At 41.4% G+C, this 25,441-nt stretch overlaps 2 protein-coding genes across 2 annotated transcripts in view; one reads left to right on the plus strand and one right to left on the minus strand.

Moving 5' to 3' along the window:
* Window positions 1–25,441, minus strand: part of Rec114 (REC114 meiotic recombination protein) — an 87,450-nt gene that overhangs the window by 6,921 nt on the left and 55,088 nt on the right. The window contains exon 3 of the mRNA XM_004628748.1: window positions 7,529–7,612. Within this exon, the coding sequence (XP_004628805.1) occupies window positions 7,529–7,612 (84 nt within the window). The remainder of the gene's footprint in view (window positions 1–7,528; window positions 7,613–25,441) is intronic.
* On the plus strand, window positions 37–574 carry LOC111816060 (60S ribosomal protein L29-like). Its single transcript, XM_023712446.1, has one exon. The coding sequence runs from the start codon at window positions 37–39 to the stop codon at window positions 523–525; it is 489 nt and encodes a 162-aa protein (XP_023568214.1). The 3' UTR covers window positions 526–574.

Below are 25,441 nucleotides of genomic sequence, written 5' to 3' on the forward strand. Positions count from 1 at the left end.
TCAAGAAGAGGAGAGGCCGCGGTTTACAGTGCAGTTATGGCCAAGTCCAAGAACCACACCACGCACAACCAGTCCCGAAAATGGCACAGAAATGGCATCAAGAAACCTCGGTCACAAAGATACGAATCTCTGAAGGGGGTGGATCCCAAGTTCCTTAGAAACATGCGTTTTGCCAAGAAGCACAACAAGAAGGGCTTCAAGAAGATGCAAGCAAACAATGCCAAGGCCATGAGTGCACGCGCTGAGGCTATCAAGGCCCTCGTCAAGCCCAAGGAGGTCAAGCCCAAGATCATTCCAAAGGGAGTAAACCGCAGGCTTGCTCGACTTGCCTATATTGCCCACCCCAAGCTTGGGAAGCGTATCCGTGCCCGCATTGCCAAGGGTCGCAGGGCCTGCCGGCCAAAGGCCCAGGCTCCAGCCAAGGCTGAGGCTCCAGCTTCCGCTCCAGCCAAGGCCCAGGCTCCAGCTTCTGCTCCAGCCCAGGCTCCCAAAGGTGCTCAGGCCCCTGTGAAGACTCCACAGTGAAAGCCTCTTACTGCTGATGTAAAAACAGAAGGACTGGGGTGCCATCTGTGGGGGGGCTGGTGTCCTCCTGTGCTCTTTGTACAAATAAACCTGAGGCAGGATAAAAAAAAAAAAAAAAAAAAAGAAGAGGAGAGACTGGGTGTGGTGGCACATGCCTGTAATCCCAGCTCTTGGGAGGCTGTAAACAGGCGGATCACTACGAGTCTGATCTAGTAGTGAGACCCTGAACACCCTGTAGACCCTTCCCTAAACACACACACACACACACACACACACACACACACACACACACACAGGAAGTTCATGATACTGACTGCAGGGGAAAGTGTTTTGCTTTGAAATACACTTTAAAGCTCAGGTTGCTTAAATGGAAAATCTGAAGATAATACAGCATACTCCTGGCTCAATGAAAATTTTCTAACCTAAGTAAAAAAGCACACTAGGTGGATATCACATTGCTTGAGGCAGTGAGCTTAAATAACATTAGGGAAAAAGAGCAGCAACAGATACATCGGAGGGCAGGACCCCAGGGCCCATTACCTTCAGGAGGCAGGAGCACCATGCCATCACAGGATGGAGACCCTTAATGTATGGTGTGGATCCCTTCCCTTCTGTATGGCACAAGTGGGAAGGATGCAGTAAAAATGTCTTAAAAATCTGGCAGCTCCATCAAGTTACTGGATGGTAAGTTTCAAAACAGAACCAGATTATAAAACCCTAAGGCCATTAACTTTGTAGTTTCCTCCTCTTCTATTTAACTTTATTTTTTTGGCAGAACTGGGGATTGAACTCAGGCCCTTGCACTTGCCAGGCAAGTGTTTATTCTATTGAGCCATTTCCCCGGCCCTTCCTCTTCTTCTAGTTAGGCAAGTAAGCCTACATAAAAGCCAGCCCAAACAGCTTGATATGTTTGTTCAGTTGTTTTTAGGCTGAAGATTCTACTACCATTTTATTATAAAAGTATCTATCGCCCATTTTCCCATCTACTTTTTATTGGAACAGGTTTGCAGTACACAGTACAGTCATCTCAGGGAGTAGGTTTGTGCACTTAACATATCTGATTTCTTTTTATTCCCCTTTTCCTTTCCTTCCTATAGGCCTGTTCAGTTTCTTCCATAAACAAATACGGATGTTTAGATTAGCACAGTGAGTCCTTTTCACTTATTAAATATACTAATCACACTGCTAGCATGAAAACATTTCTAACTCCAGTGAAAATCCTGAAAGTTCCCATAAGCAAAGTCCTTGATTTTCCTGCCTATGGTTTAAGCTATTTAATAAATGCATTAAGCAAAGTTATATGTTTGTAATTTCTAGAAAAATGCAGGCTCGGAAGTGCTAAGTATCACGTGCAGAAAAGCAGGTGCTTGTATCTAATACTGACAGACTACGTAGTTACTACTATAATATGTACACATGTATGCATGTTATAAACACTAGCAGAAAACACTCATTTTTACAGGTCATGTACATAATATGTAGGTTATATTACGCACGTGTATCTTTTTTAAAAAAAATTATTTAACATTTATTTAGTGAGTGTGTGTGTGTGTGTGTGTGTGACCAGCTCAGCCCACCAGGGGGCGCGGCTGGCTGGCATGTGGTGCTGGGGGATCGAACCACGGTCCCTGTGCTTTGCCAAGCTTGTTCCAAGTAGGTGCTTTAGACCACTGAGCCATCTCTCCAGCCCCATGCACGTGTATCTTTACACTGGTGGTCTGCAGCCTAATCCTTTTTTAACGGTAAGTATATAAAAAGGAAGTATACCTCATTACTTTTATTTTTTTTATTTTTTTGCAGAACCAGGGACTGAAATCAGGCCCTTGTGCTTGCCACGCAAGCGCTTATTCTACTGAGCTATCTCCCCAGCCCCATACCTCATTACTTTTAAAGGCTGAAGAACACTCCTTCAGAGCTGGCCACCGCCTGCTGACACTGAGGTCATTCCAGCAGCAGAGCTCGGTGGGCACTCCCGCCACTTGCTGTGCATCAGTGCCTGACAGCAGGCTTGCTGCGGCAGAGGGTGCTACTCAGCCTGCAGCCACAGGACTGGGTTACTCTCCTGGGGAGCAGGTACCTTTTCCTCAGCCAATCAGGTTCTTACTCCTTTTAGTATTTGTCAGCCTGCTGTGTCAGCAGGTTTTTAAGTTTTTTATTTCTTTGATTACAGTGAGGTGCAATATTTTCCAACACTGACTGTTTGGTCATGTTTTCCTCTTGAGTCATGTCCTTAACCATTTCTTTCTGAGATGGGTGATCCCAGTGTGTCAGTCATGAAAAACTAGCTTTCCCTGAGGATGAGAGAAACTGATATGAGAACTATAACTTGGCATACAGTGCTATGGTGAATCCTCTCTCCTCAGACTGAGCTGACTGCTTGTTGACCGTTATTTAGCTGTTCCAACCCTACCTACTTCAGATGCTGTAAGACGACATCTACATGAAGTAGCTGTGATTTAGCCATTTTTGTTCACATTGTGTAATTAAGCAGCCCTTTATGTAACAGCGCATCAGAAGTGGTTCTTTTTCACACTACTGAACAATAGCACCCTGGCCCAGGTGTATGAACAGAGCTACGGTCCAAAACTGCTTGGTGTATATAAGCTCAGAGGTGTCTGTGAGTGCACACATCTATCAGTCTGGGTGCTTCAGGTTTCTCTGGGGTGTAGTTTTAAAATGATGGGGAGGGGTATGTGTGGGACCACCTGGGGCTCACCAGATCCTCACTCCAGCCGGGGCCCAGGCCTGGGTGTTTGTGTAATTTCATCAGAGAGACCCGGTGTGGAACCCCGCAGCAGAACTCCCTGCAGAGAGGCTAGAGGCTAGACCCACCCAGCTGATCCAGGAGCAGAACATCTTAGCAAAGTGGCACAGCAGGTTCACTTCCAAGGGCTGCAGCAGGAAGAAGTGGTGCACAGCAGCCAGACCCGAGCCACACCCACCCGGAGGAGTTTGAACTTGGTAGATCCAGACTTGGTGCTAAGGTAATAACTCTACCAAAGCTCTACATCAAAAGTCAGAAGGCAGTGCTATACGAAATGACAACGAGAAGGAGCAAAATGCATTCTCAGGCCCCAACCCACCCAGAACAAATGCAGGAGACAACACCACAGAAGAGATTGGAAAGCACACACCTGAAACCTCTGAATTAATAGTGTCTCAAGTAAAGAAACAACTGCAGAAAGTTATAGAGGTAATCTGATCAGAAATAATTTCTGAAGTAAAAAAACTATAATGAAAGAAGTACTAAGTGCTTCTAAAGAAGACAGTAATAAAGAATATAAAAATGATAGAATCCTTGAATGAGCAATATAGGAGAGAAATGGAATGCATAAAACAGATTCACAGTGATATACAAGAAATTAAAACCTCAATCACAAACTGGCAAAACCGTTTTTTTTTGGTTTGTTTTGACAGAACCAGGGATTGAACTCAGGACCTTGCGCTTGCCAGGCCAGTGCTTATTCTACTGAGCTATCTCCCCAAACTCAAAACTGTTTGAATGAAGGTGAAAAGAGACTTTCAGACTTTGAAGACACCACTGCAGCTAGTGAAAAGGAGAGAGTTCTTAAAAACAACTAGGATGCAGGAAAAAAAATAATTCAACATCTGCAAGATGATGCAAAGATAAATAACATAAGACTAATAGGGGTCAATGAGAAAGGAGTCAATACAAATGATATAAAAAGAATATGGGCAGAAGTAATAGCAGAAAACTTCCCAAATATGGGGAAACAATCTGATATTTCAGTAACTGAAGCATATAGAACTCCAAATAACATCAACCCAATTAAAACCACACCCAGACATATAATAATCAAGATCCCAGAAATTCAGCACAGGAACAGTAAACTAAAATCCACTAGAGAAAACAAACATCACATTTAAAGGAAAACCCATCAGAATAATGGCAGATTTCTCTTCACAAATGATTAAATCAAGAAGGGCATGATGCAAAGTACTTCAAGTCTTGCAACAAAACAAATTCTAACCCAGAATGATATACCCTGCAAAACTCTCAAGTTTAATGGAGAAGTGACATACTTCCATGACGAACTAAAGAATTCACGACAACAAAGCCAACCCTACACAGACTACTAAAAGATATTCTAGAGAGGGATCAAAATAACCACAACTTCATGAATGAAAATGGAAAGAACCCATCAAATAGGGCAAACAAACACAGGAGAAAAAGATACACAACAGCAGTCTTTCAATTATTCTTTTGTATACAGCAGCAAAATATTTCCATCAGCATACTCTACAAGTGGACTTCTTCTCCACCCTATGTATGGGTCATGATTCTGTCCAGGTCTACAGAGTGGATATCAAGAAAATAGCAGTAGCTCAGTCCCATAAGTGACACCTGGCCACCAGTAAGCGTTATGGACACTGTCCACATCCACCACATATTAGAACTTTGTGTCATATTGTATCCCCAAACTGTTAGAAGTGCTGGTCATATATATTTTTGTTATGTTTTCTTTTTTTCTGTTATGTCTTATTCATAGTAATTCTTTACTATCTTAGTTGGTATTTATATATTAACCTAATCCTGTGCGAGTACTCTGAATTGATCACAGATTTGTACATATGATACTCTACATTCTGGCCTCTTAGTTGGACTCACAATTTAATTTTTGAATATTATTTTGAAATATTTAATTCTGAGTAACTTTCTGAATATTATTTAATTTTTGTTTCATGATTTATACTGTTTGACTTATAGTCTACTTATAAGACATGGTATATTTTCTCCTAGTATTAGAAGCTTTAAAAAGTGTACTTCCATTTTCCATCAACTTTATATTAGTTCTTCCTTGTCTTTTACACACACACACACACACACACACACACACACACACACACCTCAATCACAAGCTGGCAAAACTATTTGAATGAAAGTGAAAATAGACTTTCAGCCCTTGTGCAGCTTTCACTTGCTTTTGCAAATTCAGCTGACAGACCTTTTGTGCTCCTTTAACACTGTATATAAATCACTACTACTTATGAGCCCTTTTGAAGACTTGTGTATTGATTTATCTGTGATGCTTGGCTTTGAATTCTTACAAAGCATGAATGTTGTATTACTTTTCTACCTCCTTGCACAGTTATAGATATATTTGTGGGTTCAATAAATATCGGGTCAAGATGGTGTGGTAGCACGCACCTGTAATCCCAGCAAAATATTTCTCCATCAGCATATTTGCTCTTGGGAGTCTGTAAACAAGCAGATCACTACAAGTGCGATCTAGTAGTGAGACCCTGAACACCCTATAGACCCTTCCCTAAAATACAGAAAATAAAATATTGGTTCAATGAATGCTCAAAAATAAATCAATGAATAAAAATGATGGGGGGGCTGGGGAGTTAGCTCAGTAGAATAGGTGCTTGCCTGGCAAGCAAAAGGTCCCGAGTTCAGTCCCCAGTACCACACACACACACACACACACACACACACACACACACACACACAAAAAAAAAAAGAAAAAAAAAAGGGCTGGGGAGATAGCTCAGCAGTCTAAGCGCTTGCCTGGCAAGTACAAGGACCTAAGTTTGATCTCTGGTACCGCATGCCGTACTGGCCCCAGAACCCTGGGGCATGCTGTGCTGCCCACCAAAACCAGGTGTGGTGGTGCACACCTATAATCCCAGTGATGGGGAGGGTGAGATAGGAGGATCATTATGAGTCCGAGCTGTGTAGTGAGACCCTGTACCAATTAAGTAAATAAAAGATTAAAAAGAATTATTTTTTTAAGTGGTGGGGAAATCTTATGGTGTTGGCCCATGTTTACTTCTATCCAGCTCTCAGGATTTGAGTTTATAATCGGACGCCAGCACTACCATTTCAGTGCATGTGGACACAAGACAGCACCCACTAACTACGTCAGGAAAAGTGGAGATGGTTCACACTTCCTCCCGAGCCTCAACTCTACATGCACTGCGGAAAGCCTGCCGCTTGGTTTGAAAATCTCCAATGGGACACTGTAGATCTTGAGATTTACTTTGAAGGCACAAAGTCAGAAAGAGCTCCTGCTATGCAACACCAAGTTTTCAAGTATACCAAGAGCCAGGAACTGCCCCCAGTAGTCTGCCAGTTCTGCCATCTAAGGAGATGAGCTCGGAATTGCTGTATTTTAGGTACTAATTTACATGTTAAGTTGCATTCACAAGTTATTTCATGATACCTTATCTGAAGTTATGGGGACTGTAAGAAAATTCTATGGCACACAGACTGCTTAAGCAAACAAGGGCTCTGTATCTTTCCACTTCTCTACACACAAAAAAAAGCAAGGCTTTACTTCCCGAGAAGGAGAAGCCCTGAGCTCATGCCCATCCTGTATGAATTGCATCTGCCTGGGGAACCCTGAAGCCACAGCTCTACAGTCTGCATGGAGGTGAGTCTGGGTCGCCCTGGCTGCACCTCAGGGCCGCACCTGTACCAGACTCTCTTCAAGCTTCTTTCCTGAGGTCTGTGAGTCCATCAGACATCAGTACCTTTTGCCTATGCTTCAATGTTATTTACTCAGTAAATGCTAACAGATTGGTTTTTATGATTATTTCTGAAAGAAAGTAATTCAGGTGATTAGTCTGCATGTTTCTTTGATGAGGATCATTCTTTATGATTAATACAGCTGAAAAGCAAATAAATGTTTTTAAATATTAAACAGGGAAATGAAAAGACATGTTCAGAAAAGCATTCAAGACTATACACCTTTAAAAACATCTGAATCAGAGCAAAAAGACAATGCTGTGCTCCACCTGTCCACAGCCCTGCTCACTAGTGAGGAGTGCTCACTAGCGAGCCTTGCTCACCGGTGAGCCTTGCTTGGGGTGCAAGCCATCCTTCAGGGCAGGTTCTTTGCAGCACCATCTGGTCTCCAGAGAAGCTGTGCCCCCCCAGCCCCCAACACAAACACAGATACACACACACACACACACACACACACACACATCTGATGCTAGCGTAAAAGAGTTGGCCCCACAGTCAACTTGACCTTGCCTTGATTGTTGTTCCAAACAACAAACAGTCCACGCGTCTTACAATCTTCAACCAGTTCTTGCTGTCGATGAGTGAAAACCCTTCCTAAAACAGTAATTAGGCAAAATTAGCAACGGAACAACAACAAAAAGCCAAGAATACCGATGGTGCATCTGGTTCTCCCTAGGCTGGGTACCTGTTCATTCTGTAACTTAGGCACAGAGGAAAGGACCAACTGCAGGGTGACCTTCACACCAACAACCTGTAGGCCAGGCCCATGCACTTCTGCATCAAGGTTTCTCTTTTCTTAAATTTTCATACCATAATGAAGGAAATAGCCATAGTCATATCTGCTGAAAATGCATTTTTATGCCCCCAGAATTTGCCAAAATACAACTTTCTATTCCTGAGAAGACTATCATACTATCTTAAGAATTTGGTAGGCAAATCCCTATATATAGTAAATCTTATCGTAAGATTCTTATGAATGGGAAATTGGAAACTTTTTGGCCACTAAATGTTCAGTTCTTCATTTCCATGTGAAAATACAAACTAGACAAAGAAGGCAGTAGAGGGCACACAAGTCTTGAGGACAGCAGCTGGCCTGGAGGTGGAAGTGTGGACGTTAATAAACTACACAGAACTGACCACCTGATTGTGTACAGTAGCTCTTAGACTCAATCGCGCCTGCATCTTTCCTCTTCAAGTGGCAAAGCTGTGTCGGCATCCATCCTAACCCAGAGCCCCCACCACCCCCACCCCAGGCAGTCTTTCCGTCCTTATGAGAATCCCTCCTGCTGAATCTGAATGTTAACAGAGAAACAATGCAGGTTAATGCTTCCGTGTTTCATTTTAAGAGTCAACTCTAAGATGCAAATTCCTAAGAATTTTATCACCATTAGTAGGTTTTTTCTTTTAACAAAAAAGTTAGGTAAAGCATTTGTTATGTTGTCTTAAAACTCTCAGATGGAATGTGTTATATCTCCAAGCCCAGGGAAGTCGTGTTCAGGAAAGTAGCACTCACGCAGTTGCCGGTAGAATACACACAGCACTGCTATGGAGGACAACTCACTGTGACCGCGCAACCCTAGTGCTGGAGATTCACCTTAAGGATCAGCCTGTACTCTTACAAAGTGATAAAGGGACAAAGTTAAGCATTTGTGGCTTTTTAAGGTTGGGAACAACCCAAGTTTGCCTCAAGGGAGGACTGTTGAACTGTACAGTGTAATATTGTATAGCTGCAAAGAACATTGTCTTTGAAATCGTGTGTGCATTTTACATATTCCCATATTTTCAACTCCATTTTAAAATCTATGTTATAACTCAATGTTAAAATGCCTTTCCTTAGTTGTATCAGTCACATTTCAAGTGCTCAGCCAGCGACACAATGTTCACAATGGCCATGGAAATACAGGCATGTGGACTTATCTGTAGGGCGTACTGTAAAGCAAAAAAGGAGGTTTTGGAGCAGTAGTTACAGCTGAAGAAAAAGAGGCACATTCTTATTTGCTTACGTGTGCATATACACACTGGAAGGGACAAGAGACCAATCCACACAAGTCCCAAGGGAGTGACGAAGCACTGTGGGGCTAGGCAGGGCTCCCTAACACAACTCTGCTCTTGTGTTTGAGCACTAATTTTCACACTGTGTAAGTGTCCTGTGCTTGTGTAGAAGACCGCTTATGTGGTGTGGCATGACCCTAAGGAAGACCCAAATATGATCAGTCTGTGCAAATCTGCACGACCTGCGCAGTGGTAAATCTAAAATTATTCTAATGTAAAGTTCATAAAGGAAAACACTCAGCTCTTCACCTGGCCACATTGTCTGCAATGTCCTGTCCAGGCTGGATCAATGGGACACCTCCTACTGCCCCCCTTCTCAGAATGCCACGTGCGCAATGACCACTGCATATAGCAGTGCGTACACCCTGGCACCATGCTCGATGCCTCTTCTTGTACTTCCCCTAACACCAGCCAACCCAGAGTTCTCCATTCTCCCCACTCAACTTTCACTGTCTGCAGTGAGCTGTCTTTGTTTCTCCCAGAACTGCTGCAATACCTGGTGTCAGTGGTGGCAAACGTGTAGCATGCATGCTGCAATGTGCTGCTTGTTATCACTGAAAGCTCTGAAAGATTCACCATGGGGGCTGGTGAGATGGCTCAGTGGTCTAAAGCACCTACTTAGAACAAGCTAAGCTAAGCAAAGCACAGGGACCATGGTTCAATCCCCCAGCCCCACATGCCAGCCAGCCCCGCCCCCTGGTGGGCTGAGCTGGCCATACACACATACACTAAATAAATAAATAAATAAATAAATAAATAAATAAATATTTTAAAATAAAAAAAAATAAAAGATTCACCATGGCTGCCCTGCTGGGCCCCTCCCTCCAGGCCCAACTCCTTGTACAGTCTATCCATGTAACTGCCAGAGCAGTCATTAGAAGCAAAATCCTGCTGGAGTGACTTCTTCACAGGAGAAAGCTCAGGTCCTGTGCATACAGAAATCTGCTACTTGTGTAGATTTACCACAGCTCTTGTACAAACCCTCCATGAGACCAGTAGATTGAATTCCTGCAGTCCCATGGACAGGCTGTGCTCCCCACACCTTGCTTTCAGTTCCACTCCAGACTTGTTCCTGGCACCACCTGCCTTTCTCAGCTCCCAGTGTGACCTCGGTCCAGGGCTCTGCTGTCTTACACACAAGACTTCTGTTGTAACAAGTTACTTTTTTTTTTTTTTACTTTTTTTTTTTCTCTTCCCTTAAGAAATGAGGGCAAGTCATGCTGCAAGACACACAGTCCTCCCTGCATGCCCCTAGCAACTGTCACATGTTTAGTAACTGCTCTGGCCCTGGGCATGCTGGGAAAGGGTGTGACGTGAGAGCTGCTCTGTGGCGCTGTTTTATCTGCCAGATTGCCTTACCTTGGAGCTTCTGCATTTCTCTGACTTGGCTCCTCCATTGCTTCATCTCATCCCAGTCTCTCTGGGTCCCCTCATACTTCCCCTTAACCCTCCTTTATTCTCTCCTTGTGTCTAGCAGCCTGTGTCTGTGTGTCACACTATCTGCTGAATGTCTCACTGTTTCACTGGACTGCAGGCCAGCATGTCCTGCTCGCTACTGAACATGCCACACCCCTGATGCTAGAAACATACAGTAAGCTTTGCTGTGCAAGGGACGGATCAACAGTATGTCAGGCCAGCGTTACTTCTCAGGCGCCATGCCTGTTCACCTGTCCAATGACAAACATCGAGTATTTGCTTCACACTAGGCCTTGTTCAAAATTCAGGAAGAACGCCCTAGTGCTGCACTGTAGGACTACCTCACGGACCTTCCTGTCTTTGGGAACCTCCCTCTGAGTCTCCACTAGGACTTGTCCAGGGGGCGCTCAGGCTGCCTGGAGGACCAGCTCCGCCAGGTGAGCTGCACTCTGCTCTCACTAGCACTACAGCTGCCTCCCAGACCTCAGACCTTGATCAGACACAGTGCAGACAGGAGGGTGACACAGAATCTGCCTGGGGTGGGGATGTGCACAAATCACCCAGGGAGCTTCTCTAACTGCTGCTTGTGATACTGTCCCCTACCAGGTCAGAATCAGTGTCATAAAGGCCACTGTTCAGGAACAGGAGTCTGTGACAGCCCTGGGAACCACTGAGGTAGGAAAATGGTTGAGAACTGATAACAAAGGATAGGAAGAGAAAGAGCAGAGCACACCAGAAGGTGCCACCTTTACCATCCGATGAACGAGCAAGAGCCAGTTCCAAGCAGCAGGGTGTGGAGGGAGTGGTGCTGACGTGGAGGGGTGAGGCCTGAGCTCCAGGCAAGCAGCCAGCATGGCATCCGGTTGGGGCGGCCCATGTGGCCCTCACACACCCTCCGCACCCCACAGGAGCTCCTCTCCTTGCTGGGCCCCATCTGTCAGGAATCAGAAGCGCACCCTCGCTGGCACATGGCTGCCCCTCTGTCCCACCTAGTTCTGGCAGTGTCCGCACAGCAGTGGTCAGGACGCCACCAGAATTCCAAGGTGGGGTGCCACACTCACAATCTTAAGCTCTGGCTTTTGTGACATACTGTGACATTTACTCCTAGGTTCTGGTCACTCACGTTCTCCTGGGCATCTGTGATGACACATGACAGTTGTCAGGAACAAAGAAGCCATCAAGGGAAGGAAGAAAAGGACTGAAGTGAAATGGATGCAGAGATCAGAGGCACAAACTGGAAATCCAAACATGGGGAGAAAGCACCCGTGCCCCACCTCCAGGGCTGTTCTTTTGCTGGGGACCTGTCACCCAGAAATTCCTTCAATGGCACACATGCCTCTCACTCTGTCTACCAGTGTGACATGCCGGCGGGGGAGGTCACTGGTACTTAGCAACACAAATTAACATTAAAATCATGCCAGGGATGATTTCATAAACACTTTAAAGAAACACAACATTTTACTTTTATAGAAATGACAATTAAAAGTGTTCATACCTGCTACAAATACCGAGTCAGAGGAAAGTGGTGTCGGAGACTAGGGTTACAAAAATAACTCGATGACCAACAGTTTGACAAGCCACCTAGTTCCTAACCCCAGAAAACCGTAGGGCTTCTTGATGAATGTGAGATGGTGTTTTGGTGCCAGGTGACTTACTAAAACAGCCCCGGGCTTAAGCTTCAGGGTTGTTTCTCACTTTCTGGAGTTCAAGATTCGTGAGGCTCAAAGGGCACTAAACATGGAAGAAATCCACGATACAGGAGCTGCTGCAAAGCATGAAGATAACAGCGCCAAGAGGGAAAAAAGCAAAAGAACTGGAATTTTAAATTAAGTTTTTAATAATCATAACGAATTGCTATTTATTAAACATCAATAAAAGGGACTTAAGGTTCATAATTTATAGCTGGCTCTTCGATACAGATGTGGATATTTCTGCTGCTTTCAAAAATACAGTATTGTGCTTGAAGAAGAAAGAATGGTTTCACTGGTCTCTCGACTCCATTGAGTGTGAGACAGGAAGGAACCTGAGACATATAATCAGCAGTCACATCATACCCTTATGTTGTTGGTGTTACATATTTTTGTTATCTCCTTCCCCAAAGCCTGTGTGGTTCAGCATGAAGCCAAGCTGATTTTTATTTCTTGTACGTCAGGAAAACATAACTCCAAAATAAACGACTGAATGGCCTCTTGGTTTGAGCGGCATCACTTGGAGACACGTTACTTGTCTTCAGGCATGGCGAAGAGTGGGTCCTTGGCAGTGAAACCGTTCTTTCTTCTTCAAGCACAATACTGTGTATTTTTGAAAGCAGCAGGATACGTGGATATCCTTGGGCTTGGTTTTTTTAAAAAGTTTTTGGTACCATTTATATACACATGATGATCACATTTATCAGAGTGAATTCATACCTGTACATGATATATCTTGATTCCTCTTTTTGGCCTTCCTACATCCTTATTTGCAAAGCTGCTTCCATTTTATCCTTTTCTCATTTTTAAAAATTTTCCCTTCCTTCCTTTTCTCCTCCCTAGTTCCCCTCTCCTTTGAACAATTTCTTCCTATTTGACAATATCAATTATACATTTTGGTTCTTTTGTGTGTGTGTATGTGCAGCTCAGACTTATAGTGATCCTCCCATTTTCAGCGTCCCCAGCGCTGGGATTACAGGCACATACACACACACAGACATGCCACCACGCCCAGACACGCCACCACGCCCAGACTCAATCAGTGGCTCAGCATGCCCAGGGGCGAGGCCAGCATGGCACGTGGTGCCAGGGATCAAACCCAGCCCCTGCGCTTGCCTAAGCAGGTGCTGAGTCTGCTGAGCTATCTTGCCAGCCCTATACTTTGGTTCTTATTTACATATTCAATTTCTCATACCAGAGAAACAATATGATATTCATACATGTGTGTCTGATTTATTTAAGAATATGGTCTGTCCTTTTAGCTAAAAGTTTTTTTCTTTGTGGTACCAGGAATTGAACTCAGGACCCTGAGCTTGATAGGCAAGCACTTATTCTACTCAGCTATCTCCCCAGCCCCTATAAATGTCTCAACATTATCCTTCTTTATGGCTGAGTAGTACTCCATTGTACAAAGTCTACATCTTGGTGGTAGGATTCCAAACTGCAGGAGGAACCAGTAACAGGTGAACTTTGGACAAAATGATTTTATCCAAGGTGATCACAATTTTCTTGCCCTATAGCCAATACAATTCACATATTTTAAGGGTATAATTCTAATACTTTAATAAATGTATACAGTTGTACAGCATTTACTACAATAAAATATTAAGTCTTTTCCATCAAGTCAAACATTCTACTAGTATTAGAATACTGCCTGAAGATAAGACTTCTGCCTCTGTGGATTTGTCTATCTAGTAAACTTTAGTTTCCTATGAACAGAACCATACAAATACTTGCCCATTTTGCCTGGCTCCTTTTTAAAATTTTATTTTATTATTATTTTTAATGTATTTGGTATAGGGTCTCGCTATGCAGCTTGGAGTCTTACGCCACCACACCTGGTCTTGGTGGCCAGCACAGCATGTGGTGCCAGGATCAAACCTGGGTCCTTGTGCTTGCCTAGGCAGGTGCTTAGACCACTAAGCTATCTCTGTGGCCCACTTTTTTTTATTTTAAAGAGAAAAAACAAAAAATAACAACAAAGGACAAAACAACACACAAATGATAAAAATGATATAGAATTTCAAAATAAGATATGAAATTAAACCATGGTTGTTATATTACATATTGTTATCTTCAAGGTTGTTGCTCAGATTATCAAATGTAAGAAGCCAAGATTGATCAAACAATTAAACATTAACTGTTCCTTTCAATAAATCAATAAAAATTCATAGTATAATAATCTTAGCTATGTTGTATGTATATCTGACTCCTTTCACTTCTTTTTTTAAAAGAAAAAAAGTAACAGATTAACATTAGAAACTATACAGAATCTCAAAAAACAAGATGATAGGAATTCAACAATGATTTTTTTTTTTTTTTTTTTTGTGGAACTGGGGATTGAACTCAGAACCTTGCACTGCAAGCATTAATTCCACTGAGCCATCTCCCTGGCCCCAACAATGGTTGTTATAGTGCACATTGTTTCTTCAAAGTAGCAATTTAAGATTACCAGATATAAGCATGTAAAATTGGTCAAGCTTAAAACTTTTAAGTCCGCTGGGGAAATAGCTCAGCAGTCTGAGCACCTACCTGGCAAGTGCAAGGACCGGAGTTTGATCCCCAGTATGCATGCTGTGCCGGCCCTGGAAATCCAGGCGTGCACTGCCAGGCACAGATACCACATGTGGTGGTGTACACCTGAAATCCCAGTGCTGGGGAGGCTGAGACAGATCGCTATGAGTCCAAACTGAGCAGGCAAGACCCTGTACCAAATAAAAGGTTAAAAAAAAAAAGTAAAAACTATATAAAAAATTTAAGTATTAACTACTCCCTTCAATAAGCAAATGGACAGTAGTATAATCATCCTAGCTAGCCTGTGTAGATACACATGTTTTTTTCCCTTTTTCTTTTCCCTTTCTCTCATCCCAGCTCTTTCCTTTTGAGCAGTTACTTTTTCTTTTACTATATCTACTGTACTTTTCAGATTTTATTTACTCTTTCAGGTTCTTACACTAGGAAGACAATACAGTGTTTACACAAGTGGGTCTGATTTATTTTGCTTATGAGTATGGTCTCTAGTTGTATCCATTTACCTATAAAATCCTTGAGTTTAACTTTCTTTATATATCTTTTTGTGATGAATACATAATTCTCAGATGAAGGAAGTACAAATAGCAAATAAATACATGTGAAAATATATATTTAGAAATATATATTAACACATCTTTTTTGTCTATTCCTCAGATGATGGGTATTTGAGTTGTTTCCAAGATTTTACTATTACGAATTATGCTGAGATAAATATGGATGCGCATATACCACTGTGGTACGTTTTCAGTTCTGGAAAAATACCAAAAAGGGAACTAGCTGGGTTGCATGGGACCTCTAGTTCTCGTTTTTTGAGGAAGCTTCATGCTAAATCCACAGTGGTTGCACCAGTCTGCACTCCCACCAACATTGGGGAAGGGCTCCCTTTTCCCTACAGCACTGCCAGCACATTGTTAAGTGGTTGCTTTCTTGTTAACAGCCATTCTTTCTGGAGTGAGATGGGATCTCAGTGTTGTTTTAATTTGCATCTTTTAAATGACCAGTGACGTTGAACTTTATTTTTTTTGTGGAACTGGGGATTGAACTCAGCCCTTGCACTTGCCAGGGAAGCGCTTATTCTACTAAGCCATCTCCCTGGCCCTGAACATTTTAAAATATATATTTATTTGTTATTTGTACTTCCTTCATCTGAGAAGTGTCTATTCATTGCAATGTCCACTTTCAGACTGGGTCTTTATTTTTATTTTATTTATTTTAATTTTTTATTTATTTTTAGACTGGGTCTTGAAATTTGGAAGTCTAATTTTTTTTCCAGTTCTTTGTATGTTCTAGATATTAGTCCTTTGAGAAACAATTGGCTAAAATTTTTGCCACTCTTTCATGCACTGTACAAAAATGTTTTAATAAGATGAGACCCCAGTTTTTGATTCTTTGTAGTGTTTCCCCTGCAGTTAGGATTTTGTGCATGAAGTCTTTACCTACACTATGTCTTCAAGAGTCTTACCTATTTTTCTACATTGTGAAGACATGCGTCTGGTTTTAGTCTTCGGCATGTGGAAAGCCAGTTTTTCCAGTTTTACCATCTAGAAAATTAGAATAGATGGTCTATCTCAATCTGATAAAAGCCATCTATGACAAATCAATAGTGAACATCATACTAAACGGACAAAAACTGAAAGCTTTCACTCCAAAATTCCACTGAAAGACTTCTAGATTTAATAGAATCAGTAGAGAAGCTCGATACAAATTCAATACTCAGAGCAATAGCATTCCAGTACACACATAACAAACTCATTGAGAGAAAAATTAGGGAAATAGCACCATTCACAATACTATCAAAAACTAAAAAAAAGAAAGTGGAAGGAGAGTACTTAGGGATCAATCTAATAAAGGAAATAAAAGATCTTTACATTGAAAACTATAGTTCTCTGAAAAAGGAGACTGAAGAGGATATCAGAAGATGGAAAGGAAAGATCCTTTGCTCTAAGGTAGGAAGAATCAATACAGTGAAAACAGCCATGCTCCCAAAATTGATATACAGGTTTAATGCAATCCCAATCAGAGTACCATTAGCATACCTCACAGAACTAGAGAAAACATTCCTAAGATTCAGTTGGAACCAGAAGTGATATAGAATGCAAAAACAATTCTGGACAACAAAGGCAAGGGAGGGGCATCGTAATTCTTGGCTTGAAATGATTCTGCAGAGCTACTGTGATTTAAAAAGACATGGTGGGGGGGACACAAAACAGATCTCTGAGGATCAACAGAACAGACTAGAAGATGCAAGAACAGCTCCAAACACACTCAGCTACCTGATCTTTGACAAAAGGGCCAACACATTCACTGGAAGGACAGCCTCTTTAATAAACAGTGCTGGGCTTACATTCAAATACCTGACCTGGCCGAGGAGATAGCTCAGTAGAGTAAGAGCTTGCCTGGCAAGAACAAGGTCCTGAGTTCAATCCCCGGTACCAAAAAAAAAAAAAAAAAAAATCAAACACTTGACATGTTTTTCTTTCTTCTAACAAAACCCCAACTTCTTCCTCTGTTCTTCAGATACATCAGCAGCCACTCTGATCTCTGTGTGTGTCCATATTAAACCACTAGGTCTTGTTTATTCCCAAATAAAAATCGTTCCCTGGAGATCTGTCTCTAAATTTATAGTGTTTAACATCTAGAAATATACACCATTCAAAGTTGCAACTTATTCCAAAAATGTTTACTAAGGATCTGTCATGAATCAGGGTACATAGCAGTCTTCTGAGGATGCTAGGAACCAAAGTCACACAAGTCCCTGCCTCTGAGAACTGCTAACCAGGGAATCACTAGCTTCTGTTAGAAGACAACTAACAGAAGAGTCAATGTGTAAATTCCACATTCCTATTAAAAACAGGCAGTAGATTACAAGACCCAGGCGAAATAGCTTTTGAACTGATATGAAACAACTTTTTTTTCCAGTAGATTTACTTTTAGCTCCATATGCGTTTTCAAAATTATATAAGCAGAGATGACACACCACACATCACCTTCTATCTGTCCAAATGCAGCCAGTCTGACTGTGCACCCCACACCCAATTCCCCACTCCCTCCGTCACTCCAAAGCAGAGACACACACCTGTGAGATTTCAGAATGCATCTCTTAAAAGCTAAGGACTTCTTTCTCTTGTTTTTTCTTTTTGGTACCAGGGATCAAACTCAAGACCTTGCGCTTGCCAGGCAGGCCCTTATGCTACTGAGCTATCTCCCCAACCTTATTTTTTTGAGACAGGGTCTCTCAGGCTGGCTTTGAATTCACTCTGCATCCCTGGCTGGCCTCAAATTTACAGTGAACTCAAGGCAAACTCCTGCCTTGACCTCCTGAGTGTGGGGATTACACCTGTGCACCACCATGTCTGCCTAAGGACTTCTTAAAAAATAACCACAAAACCATGATCACAGCTTTAAAAATAATTTCTTGATATTGTGAAGAACCTCTGTGGCTGTTTACATGTCCCAGATTATCTTGTGTTTTTCTAGACTTAATTTATTTATTCCTATGATTCAGTACAGGGTCTCATTTTTTTTTTAAACTTTATTATTATTTTTTTGTGTGTGTGGAACCGGGGATTGAACTCAGGCCCTTGTGCTTGCCAGGGAAGCACTTATTCTACTGAGCCATCTCCCTGGCTCATTTTTTAAACAGGAATCAAAAAACTTACTGTGACACTTGACTAATATGTCTCTTAAATGGTTTCTGCCTTTTATCTCTGTTCTTTCCTTGCAACTTTTTATTGCAGAAATAGAGCCACCAGTCCCCAACAACTTTCTACAAAGGGCCAGTTGAGTAGACACTTAGGCGCTATGGGTCATAAGCGTTTCTGCAGCACGTGCTCAGCAGAGGAGCACGTGACAGCAGCCAGTGGTGACACAAGAAGAGCCGCAAGGCTGTGTGCCAATGAAGCTCCATGGCTGCTGAAATTGGGATTTCATGTGATTTTTCACATTTCACACAATATTATTCTGTGGTTTTCAACCATTTAAAAATGTAAAAACAAAGCTCAGCTCCACAGGCAAAGAACCAGATGCGCTGCGTGGCGCATGTCTGTGGGCCCTGCCCTAGAGTCGCCTCCTCAATGCCAGGCTGTCCCCAAATCATCTGGCGGGGGGCTGGGCACAGTGAGGCTGATGCGGGGCTCCCTGGCAGGTGCGGGGTGGGGGGAACCTGGGGACAGTGAGGCTAATGTGTACCCTGCAGGTACTTCATGCCTGAGCCTCCTTGACTGGGCGGTGAAGGCAGCAGCTGTGATGATCACCGCCCAGGTTCATTAAGTCACCAGGGCCTGCAAAATGATGGCACTTTTTTCATTCATTCTTCATTTATGAGCTTGAAAATCTGTAAGGGGAACTTACAACTATTTTGTTATTCTAGGTTAGAACACAAAAGACTGGATAAATGCTGGCTTTATTTCTTGCATTTGCCAGATTTAAAAATAATGACACCATTCCTTATTTTCCTTCAAAGATGACAATGAGGGCCCGGGGAGATAACTCAGTAGAATAAGCACTTGCCTGGCAAGCAGAGGGTCCTGAGTTCAATTCCTAGTACTGTTTAAAAAAAAAAAAAAGATGACAATGAGTCTGTTTTTAGAGTATAATTTGAGGGGCTAGGCAGATAGCTCAGTGGCATAAGCACCTGCCTGTCTGACCCCTGGAACCACATACCGTATAGGCCCAGGAACCCTTGTGTGCACAATGCTGACCCTGGAACAAGATATGGTGGCACATGCCTGTAATGCCAGCACTAGGGAGGCTGAGACAGGAGGATCACTACAAATTGTATAGCAAGACCCTGTACCAAAATATTTTTAAAAAGCATAATTTGAAATACAAATATAAATACATCTGCTGTTTCAGTGATGCAGTCTCTCTTTGTCTAGTGGGGCCCTTTCCCTCTCCCAGCTGGCTCCAAGTCCTCTGACACAGCCCTAGCAATCTCAGGCATCAGTGCTCAGCGCCTCCGGTTTCTCAGCTGTCACAATTCAGTAGCACCCATGTGTACCTGGGGAAATCGTAAGATGCTTCTTCATCTAGTTTCACAACATCAAAGGGTCTTTGATTCTGGGGTCCTGTTTGACCAGTCTCTTTTCAAAGGAAGACTGAAAGAAATTAAAATGCAGCAAAGTTGCAAGATACAAATCCGGTATACAAAGGTCCACTGTATAAATTATCAGTGAGTGACATCAAAATTTTTTGACATCAAAATTTCTTGAAGTTTCTATGTGATTGAGGTTTTATTCATAGTCTTTGCCTATACCTATGTCTTCTAGAGTTCTATGTATTTTATTTTCCAGCAGATTTAGTGTTTGTTTTAATATTTAGATTGTTAATCTATTTGATTTTAGTTTAGTACATGGTGATGGACCTGGTCTAATTTTGTCTTCACCACGTACAGTGCCAGTTTTTCCAGCACCATTTATTAAAGAGGCTATCTTTCAGTGAATGTGTTGGCCCCTTTGTCAAAGATCAGGTTGAGAGGCTGAGTGTCTGGAGTTGTTTTTGCATCTTCTAGTCTGTTCTAATTTATTATTATTTTTTTACGTATTTAGGATGGGGTCAACAGGGTCTCACTACGTCGATTGGACTTGTAGTGATTCTCCTGTTTTCAGCTTCCTAAGCACTAGGATTACAGGCATGCCCAGTCTCAATTGCCAGTCTCAGAGAACCTCAGGGGTAGTGCCAGCAAAACACAGAGCCACTACACTCTGCTCAAGCAGGCGCTTTAGTCCACTGAGCTATGTGGCCAGCCCTTAGTCTATTGATCCTTGGAGGTCTGTTTTGTCCCCAAGCCCATACCATGCTGTTTTTAATCACAATAGCTCTGCAGAATCATTTCAAGCCAAGAATTACGATGCCCCTCCCTTGCCTTTGTTGCCCAGAATTGTTTTTGCTGCTGTAGGTCTCTTCTGGTTCTAAATGAATCTTAGGAATGTTTTCTCTAGTTCTGTGAGGTATGCTAATGGTACTCTGATTGGGATTGCATTAAACCCGTATATCAATTTTGGGCACATGGCTGTTTTCACTATATTGGTTCTTCCTACCCAAGAGCAAAGAATATCTTTCTGTTTTCTGATATCCTCCTTTTTCAGAGAACTATAGTGTTCAATGTAAAGATCTTTTATTTCCTTTATTAGATTGATCTCTAAGTATTTCCCTTTCTTCATGCTATTGTGAAGGGTACTATTTCCCTAATTTTTCTCTGAGTGAGTCTGTTATTTGTGTACAGGAATGCTAGTGATCTGAGTGTTTACTTTTTATCCAGCTATGCTACCATATTTGCTTATAAATCTGTAAGCCTTCCTGTAGAGTTTTGGGATCTTCTCTGTAGAGTGTCATGTCATCTGCAAATAATTTAACTTCTTCCTTTCCTATCTTTACTCCTTTTATTTTTCTTATCTAATCGATCTGGTGAATGTATCCAGAACTATATTTAATAGGAGTGGTGATAGTGGACATTGCTGTCTTGCTCCTGATTTTAGAGTGAAAACTTTCAGTTTTTGTGCATTTAGTATGATCTTGTCATCATGGGTAGGGTGGGGGATAGAACAGCCACATCAGAGTAGCCACCCAATCTGCTGGGAGAGAGATAATTAGACCTTGATTCTGGGTCCAAATTATATTACATTATCAAGAAAACAACTAATAACAAATGCTGGCGAGGCTGTGAGGAAATAGGAACTCTTCTCCATTTTTGGTGAGATTACAGACTGGTTTAATTACTAAAAACTAGGATTAGAGATCCTATTTGACCCAGATATTCACCTTGTAGTGGGTATCTTGCCAGAATTAAAACAATCATACTACAGTGATATATATGCTCCCATGTTTATAGCAGCACAGTTGTAATAGCTAAATTTTGCAAGTAATTCAGATGCCATCAACCAATGAATGGATAAAAAAGATTTTTTTTTATAATGGAGTACTACTCAGCTATAAAGAAAGGTAAAATCGAGACATAGACAGCTAACTAGATGGATCTTGTGACCATGATCACAAATTAAATAAAGCAGACACATATAAATATCATATTATCTCTCTGATATGAAAAAAATGGAAAATGTAAATAAGATAATAAATGTACAACAGATATTGCAAAATAGGAAGAAACTGTTTAAAAGGAAAAGAAATAGGGAGTGGGGAAGGAAGGGAAGAAACCAAGAAAAAAAAAGGATAAAGTAAGAACTGAGCTTTGTGGGTTAGAGAGATAGTTCAGAGGTCTAAGCACTGGCCTGGCAAGCACAAGAACTTGGGTTTGATTCCCCACTACCACATGCCCTGCTGGGCCCTGCCAGCCCTGAAACCTGACGTGGTGGTGCATGCCTGTAATCCTAGTGCTGGGGAGGCTGAGACAGAGGATTACTATGAGTCCGAGCTGCACAGTGAGACTCTGTATCCAATAAATAAATAAATGAAAAAAATCCAAGCTTTGTGAATGGGGAGGGGAAGAAAGTTTGAAAAGGGGTTGGAAATGGGAGGGAAAAAAAAAGGGAAAATATACAAATTCCTATAATGAATGTGGTCAATCTCTACCTAAATTGTACTAGTACACTTAAATTTACAAAAAAAATTTCTTAACCCAACAGTTTATAATAGTATTAAAAATACACAAAACTTCAACACTGAACTGTTATCCCAGTATTTGTAAGGTTGAAGCAGAAGGATCACCACAAGTTTGAAATCACCCCATGCCATATATGAATGAGCTCCAGGCCAGCCTGAGGGAAATAGCAAGACTCTACCTCAGAAAACAAAAAAGTATACAAAATTTGAACACTGAAGACAACTGGGAACAATGAAGTTAAACTGAACAAGTGGAGAGATTAACCTCTGCTAGCAGCTGAACTGGGCCCCCATCATCAATGTGATGGTGTTTGGAGAAGGAGGGTTTGACTCTAGGTAAGGTAATGAGAACAAAGGCTTAGAAGAAGAGAAATCAGCAATGTCCCTGTCTCCCCACCCCTCACTTGAGAGCTCTCTCCAGGGTAACAAAGTGGCTTGCACTTGGTGTTGGGCTCCCTGCCTTCAGAAGTATGAGAAATCCACTTTTGTTCTGTACACTGCCTAGACTGTGGTATGCTGTTATGGCAGCCTAAGTTAAGCTATCCATATTCATAGGCTGGATTTTGATGTTACAATATCAGTTCCCCCCAAAATCAAATTTAATGAAATACTAATTAAAATTTTGCCTATATTTGCACAAATTATAAAGCTGATTCTAGAATTCATATAGAAATGCAAAGGCCCTAGCTAGCATAGCCAAAATAAGCTTGAAGAAGGACAAAGTTGAAGGATTTCCACCACCAGTTTCAGTATTATAAAATTAGAGTAATCAACACCCTAGCACAGAGTAATCAAGATTCTTGCATAAGGACAGACATAGATCCACAGAACAGAATAGAGGCCTGAAAGGGTCAACTGATTTCAATAAAAGTGCTACCATGGTTCAGTAAGGGAAATACACATAGTCTTTTCAGTAAGTGATACTGGGATAACTGAATAAGCCACTTACGTGGGAGCAGGAACTTTGACCGTCACATCATATCATACAAAAAGAGTACCTTAAAATAAACCACAGGCCTAAACATGCTTACTAAATCTATAAAACTGATAGAATAAAACATAAGAGAGAACCTTTGTGACCCTGAAGAAGGAAAAGATTTCTATCATAAGACACAGAAAGCATGAGCCATAAAAGAAATACTTCATAAATTGGACTTTATAAACTATATAATCTTTAGCTCTACCAAAGACAAGGCTAAGAAAACAAAAGAGCCACAGATGGAGAGAAAACACTCCTACTGTACACATCCAACAAAGGACCTGAATTACAGAACGTACTGATTTAAAACGCACAACTGAGGGCAAAGATTTGAACAGATAATTCACAATGCATAATTTACGAGGGGTTGAAACACATTAAAAGATTCTCATCACCATTATCATCAGAGAAAAACTAAGATCGCAAAGCATCAGGCCCTACTCATAAGAATGGCTAAAATCTGAAAGGCTGGCAATACCAAGTGCTGCCCAGAATCAGAATGCTTGTGCACTGCCAGGTGATATATAAATTAGTACAATCATCCGGGACAGTCTGGTGGCTTCATATAAAGACAAACGCATACTTACAATACTGCCCACTGCCCTGTGACTTCACACTTGTCTATTTACCTAACGGGAGTAAAAAATACATACGTACACAAAAACTTGTACATAAATATTCCTGTTATATTTCTAAGTTTCATACTAAAACAGCCCAAATATCCATGTATATATACTTGAATAAACAATCTGCAGCTTATCTGTACTCACTTTTCAAGGACAAATGGAAGTTACTAGGTAAAGAATCAGGTGGTATACTACACATGAAGGCAGAGACAAGAACATGCAACCTGTCCCACAGGTGGCTGAATAACAGGTGTGTCAGTGGCACAGGAAGGGGAGGAGCTATAGAGAGAGATCTTAGGTAGTTAGCTAAATGGTCACAAAACTTTTCTACCTTCTGAAAATAAGGTGAAAAGTTTTTATTTTAAAGTATTATACTACCCTTGAATACTTGAAATAAACCTGTATCTTTGTAATACAATATTTTTTGTATTTAATTTGCTAATTTTACATCAAAGATCTTTGCATCCCTAAAACAGATCAGAAAGAGGTTAGACTAATTTTCCTTTCTGGTAAATTCTTCCTGTAATTTTTTTCTTAGAATCAGAGTCAGAAACAATTTCCTCTTGTGTCACCTTGAGAGTTTGGGCAATCGCTTCTCCGTCTTTTGGCTAAGATCAAGTGTAGAGTTTGGGCAAAACTCTTGGTTTTCTTCCTTAAATATCAGAAAAATAATTTAAAAGTTCTATGGGGTTGTGGTTTTCCATGTTGAAGGTTTTCAACAATGAAATCTGTTTTCTTCAAAAGATCTTGAACTGTTTAGATTTTATAGTACCTGTCTCAAATTCAGTAAGATTATTTTGAAAAAAAGGGGGGTGCATTTCATCTAAATACCAAAGTAAGATGACATAAAGATGGTAAAATAATAAGCTCTTTCATGTGTGTGTTCTACAGCGTGATGTCCCTCCCTCTTTTCATGCCTGGTACTAGAATTTGTGCTTAAAATCTATCTTTGCAAAGGTTTAACTTTCCTAATCTGTTCAGAGTGCCAATTTTAGGCTCTGCTGATCTCCACCACTTCTTATCTGCTTTCTAATTCATTGATTCCCTCTTGCTTTCCTTAGCTTTGATTTGCTGTCCTTTCCCCATCTTTTTTGAGATAGAAGCTTAAATCATTGATTTTCAGTCATTCATCTTTTCTAATATGCTTTTATAACTACAGAATTTCCTCTAAGCACAGCTTAAATCAACAGATATTCACTGTTGATACTTACACTATGGGTACTTGAATATGAATTGTCATTCTTGGGTGCAGTGTTCTGTATGTCAGTTAGGTCAAGATTACTAATTGTTTCGTTTCATCTGATTTTTGTCTGCTCTTCTAGCTGTTACTGAGAGAGGTATGTTAAAGTCTCTCACTAGAATTTTGAATTTATCTCTTTCTCCATGTTTTTACATGTAAAAAAAAAAAAAAAAAAAAAAAGTCTGGCCCAGTCATTTCCTCAGCAGAGAAGACTTCCCTGATCCTCGCTGGTCTTGGGGAAGACACCAGTTCTCCGGGATCCCAGAATCCCTTGTGTGCACCATCATCCAGCACACATGTGTCTGTCCTCTGTCCCAGCCTTAACAGTGAGAT

The sequence above is a fragment of the Octodon degus genome, unplaced genomic scaffold (genome assembly GCF_000260255.1).
Source record: "Octodon degus isolate 3935 unplaced genomic scaffold, OctDeg1.0 scaffold00026, whole genome shotgun sequence".
NCBI classification, from domain to species: Eukaryota; Metazoa; Chordata; class Mammalia; order Rodentia; family Octodontidae; genus Octodon; species Octodon degus.

Bases quoted from the DNA above. Each gene is read 5' to 3' on its own strand.
- LOC111816060 (XM_023712446.1), top strand. From the start codon at position 37: ATGGCCAAGTCCAAGAACCACACCACGCACAACCAGTCCCGAAAATGG.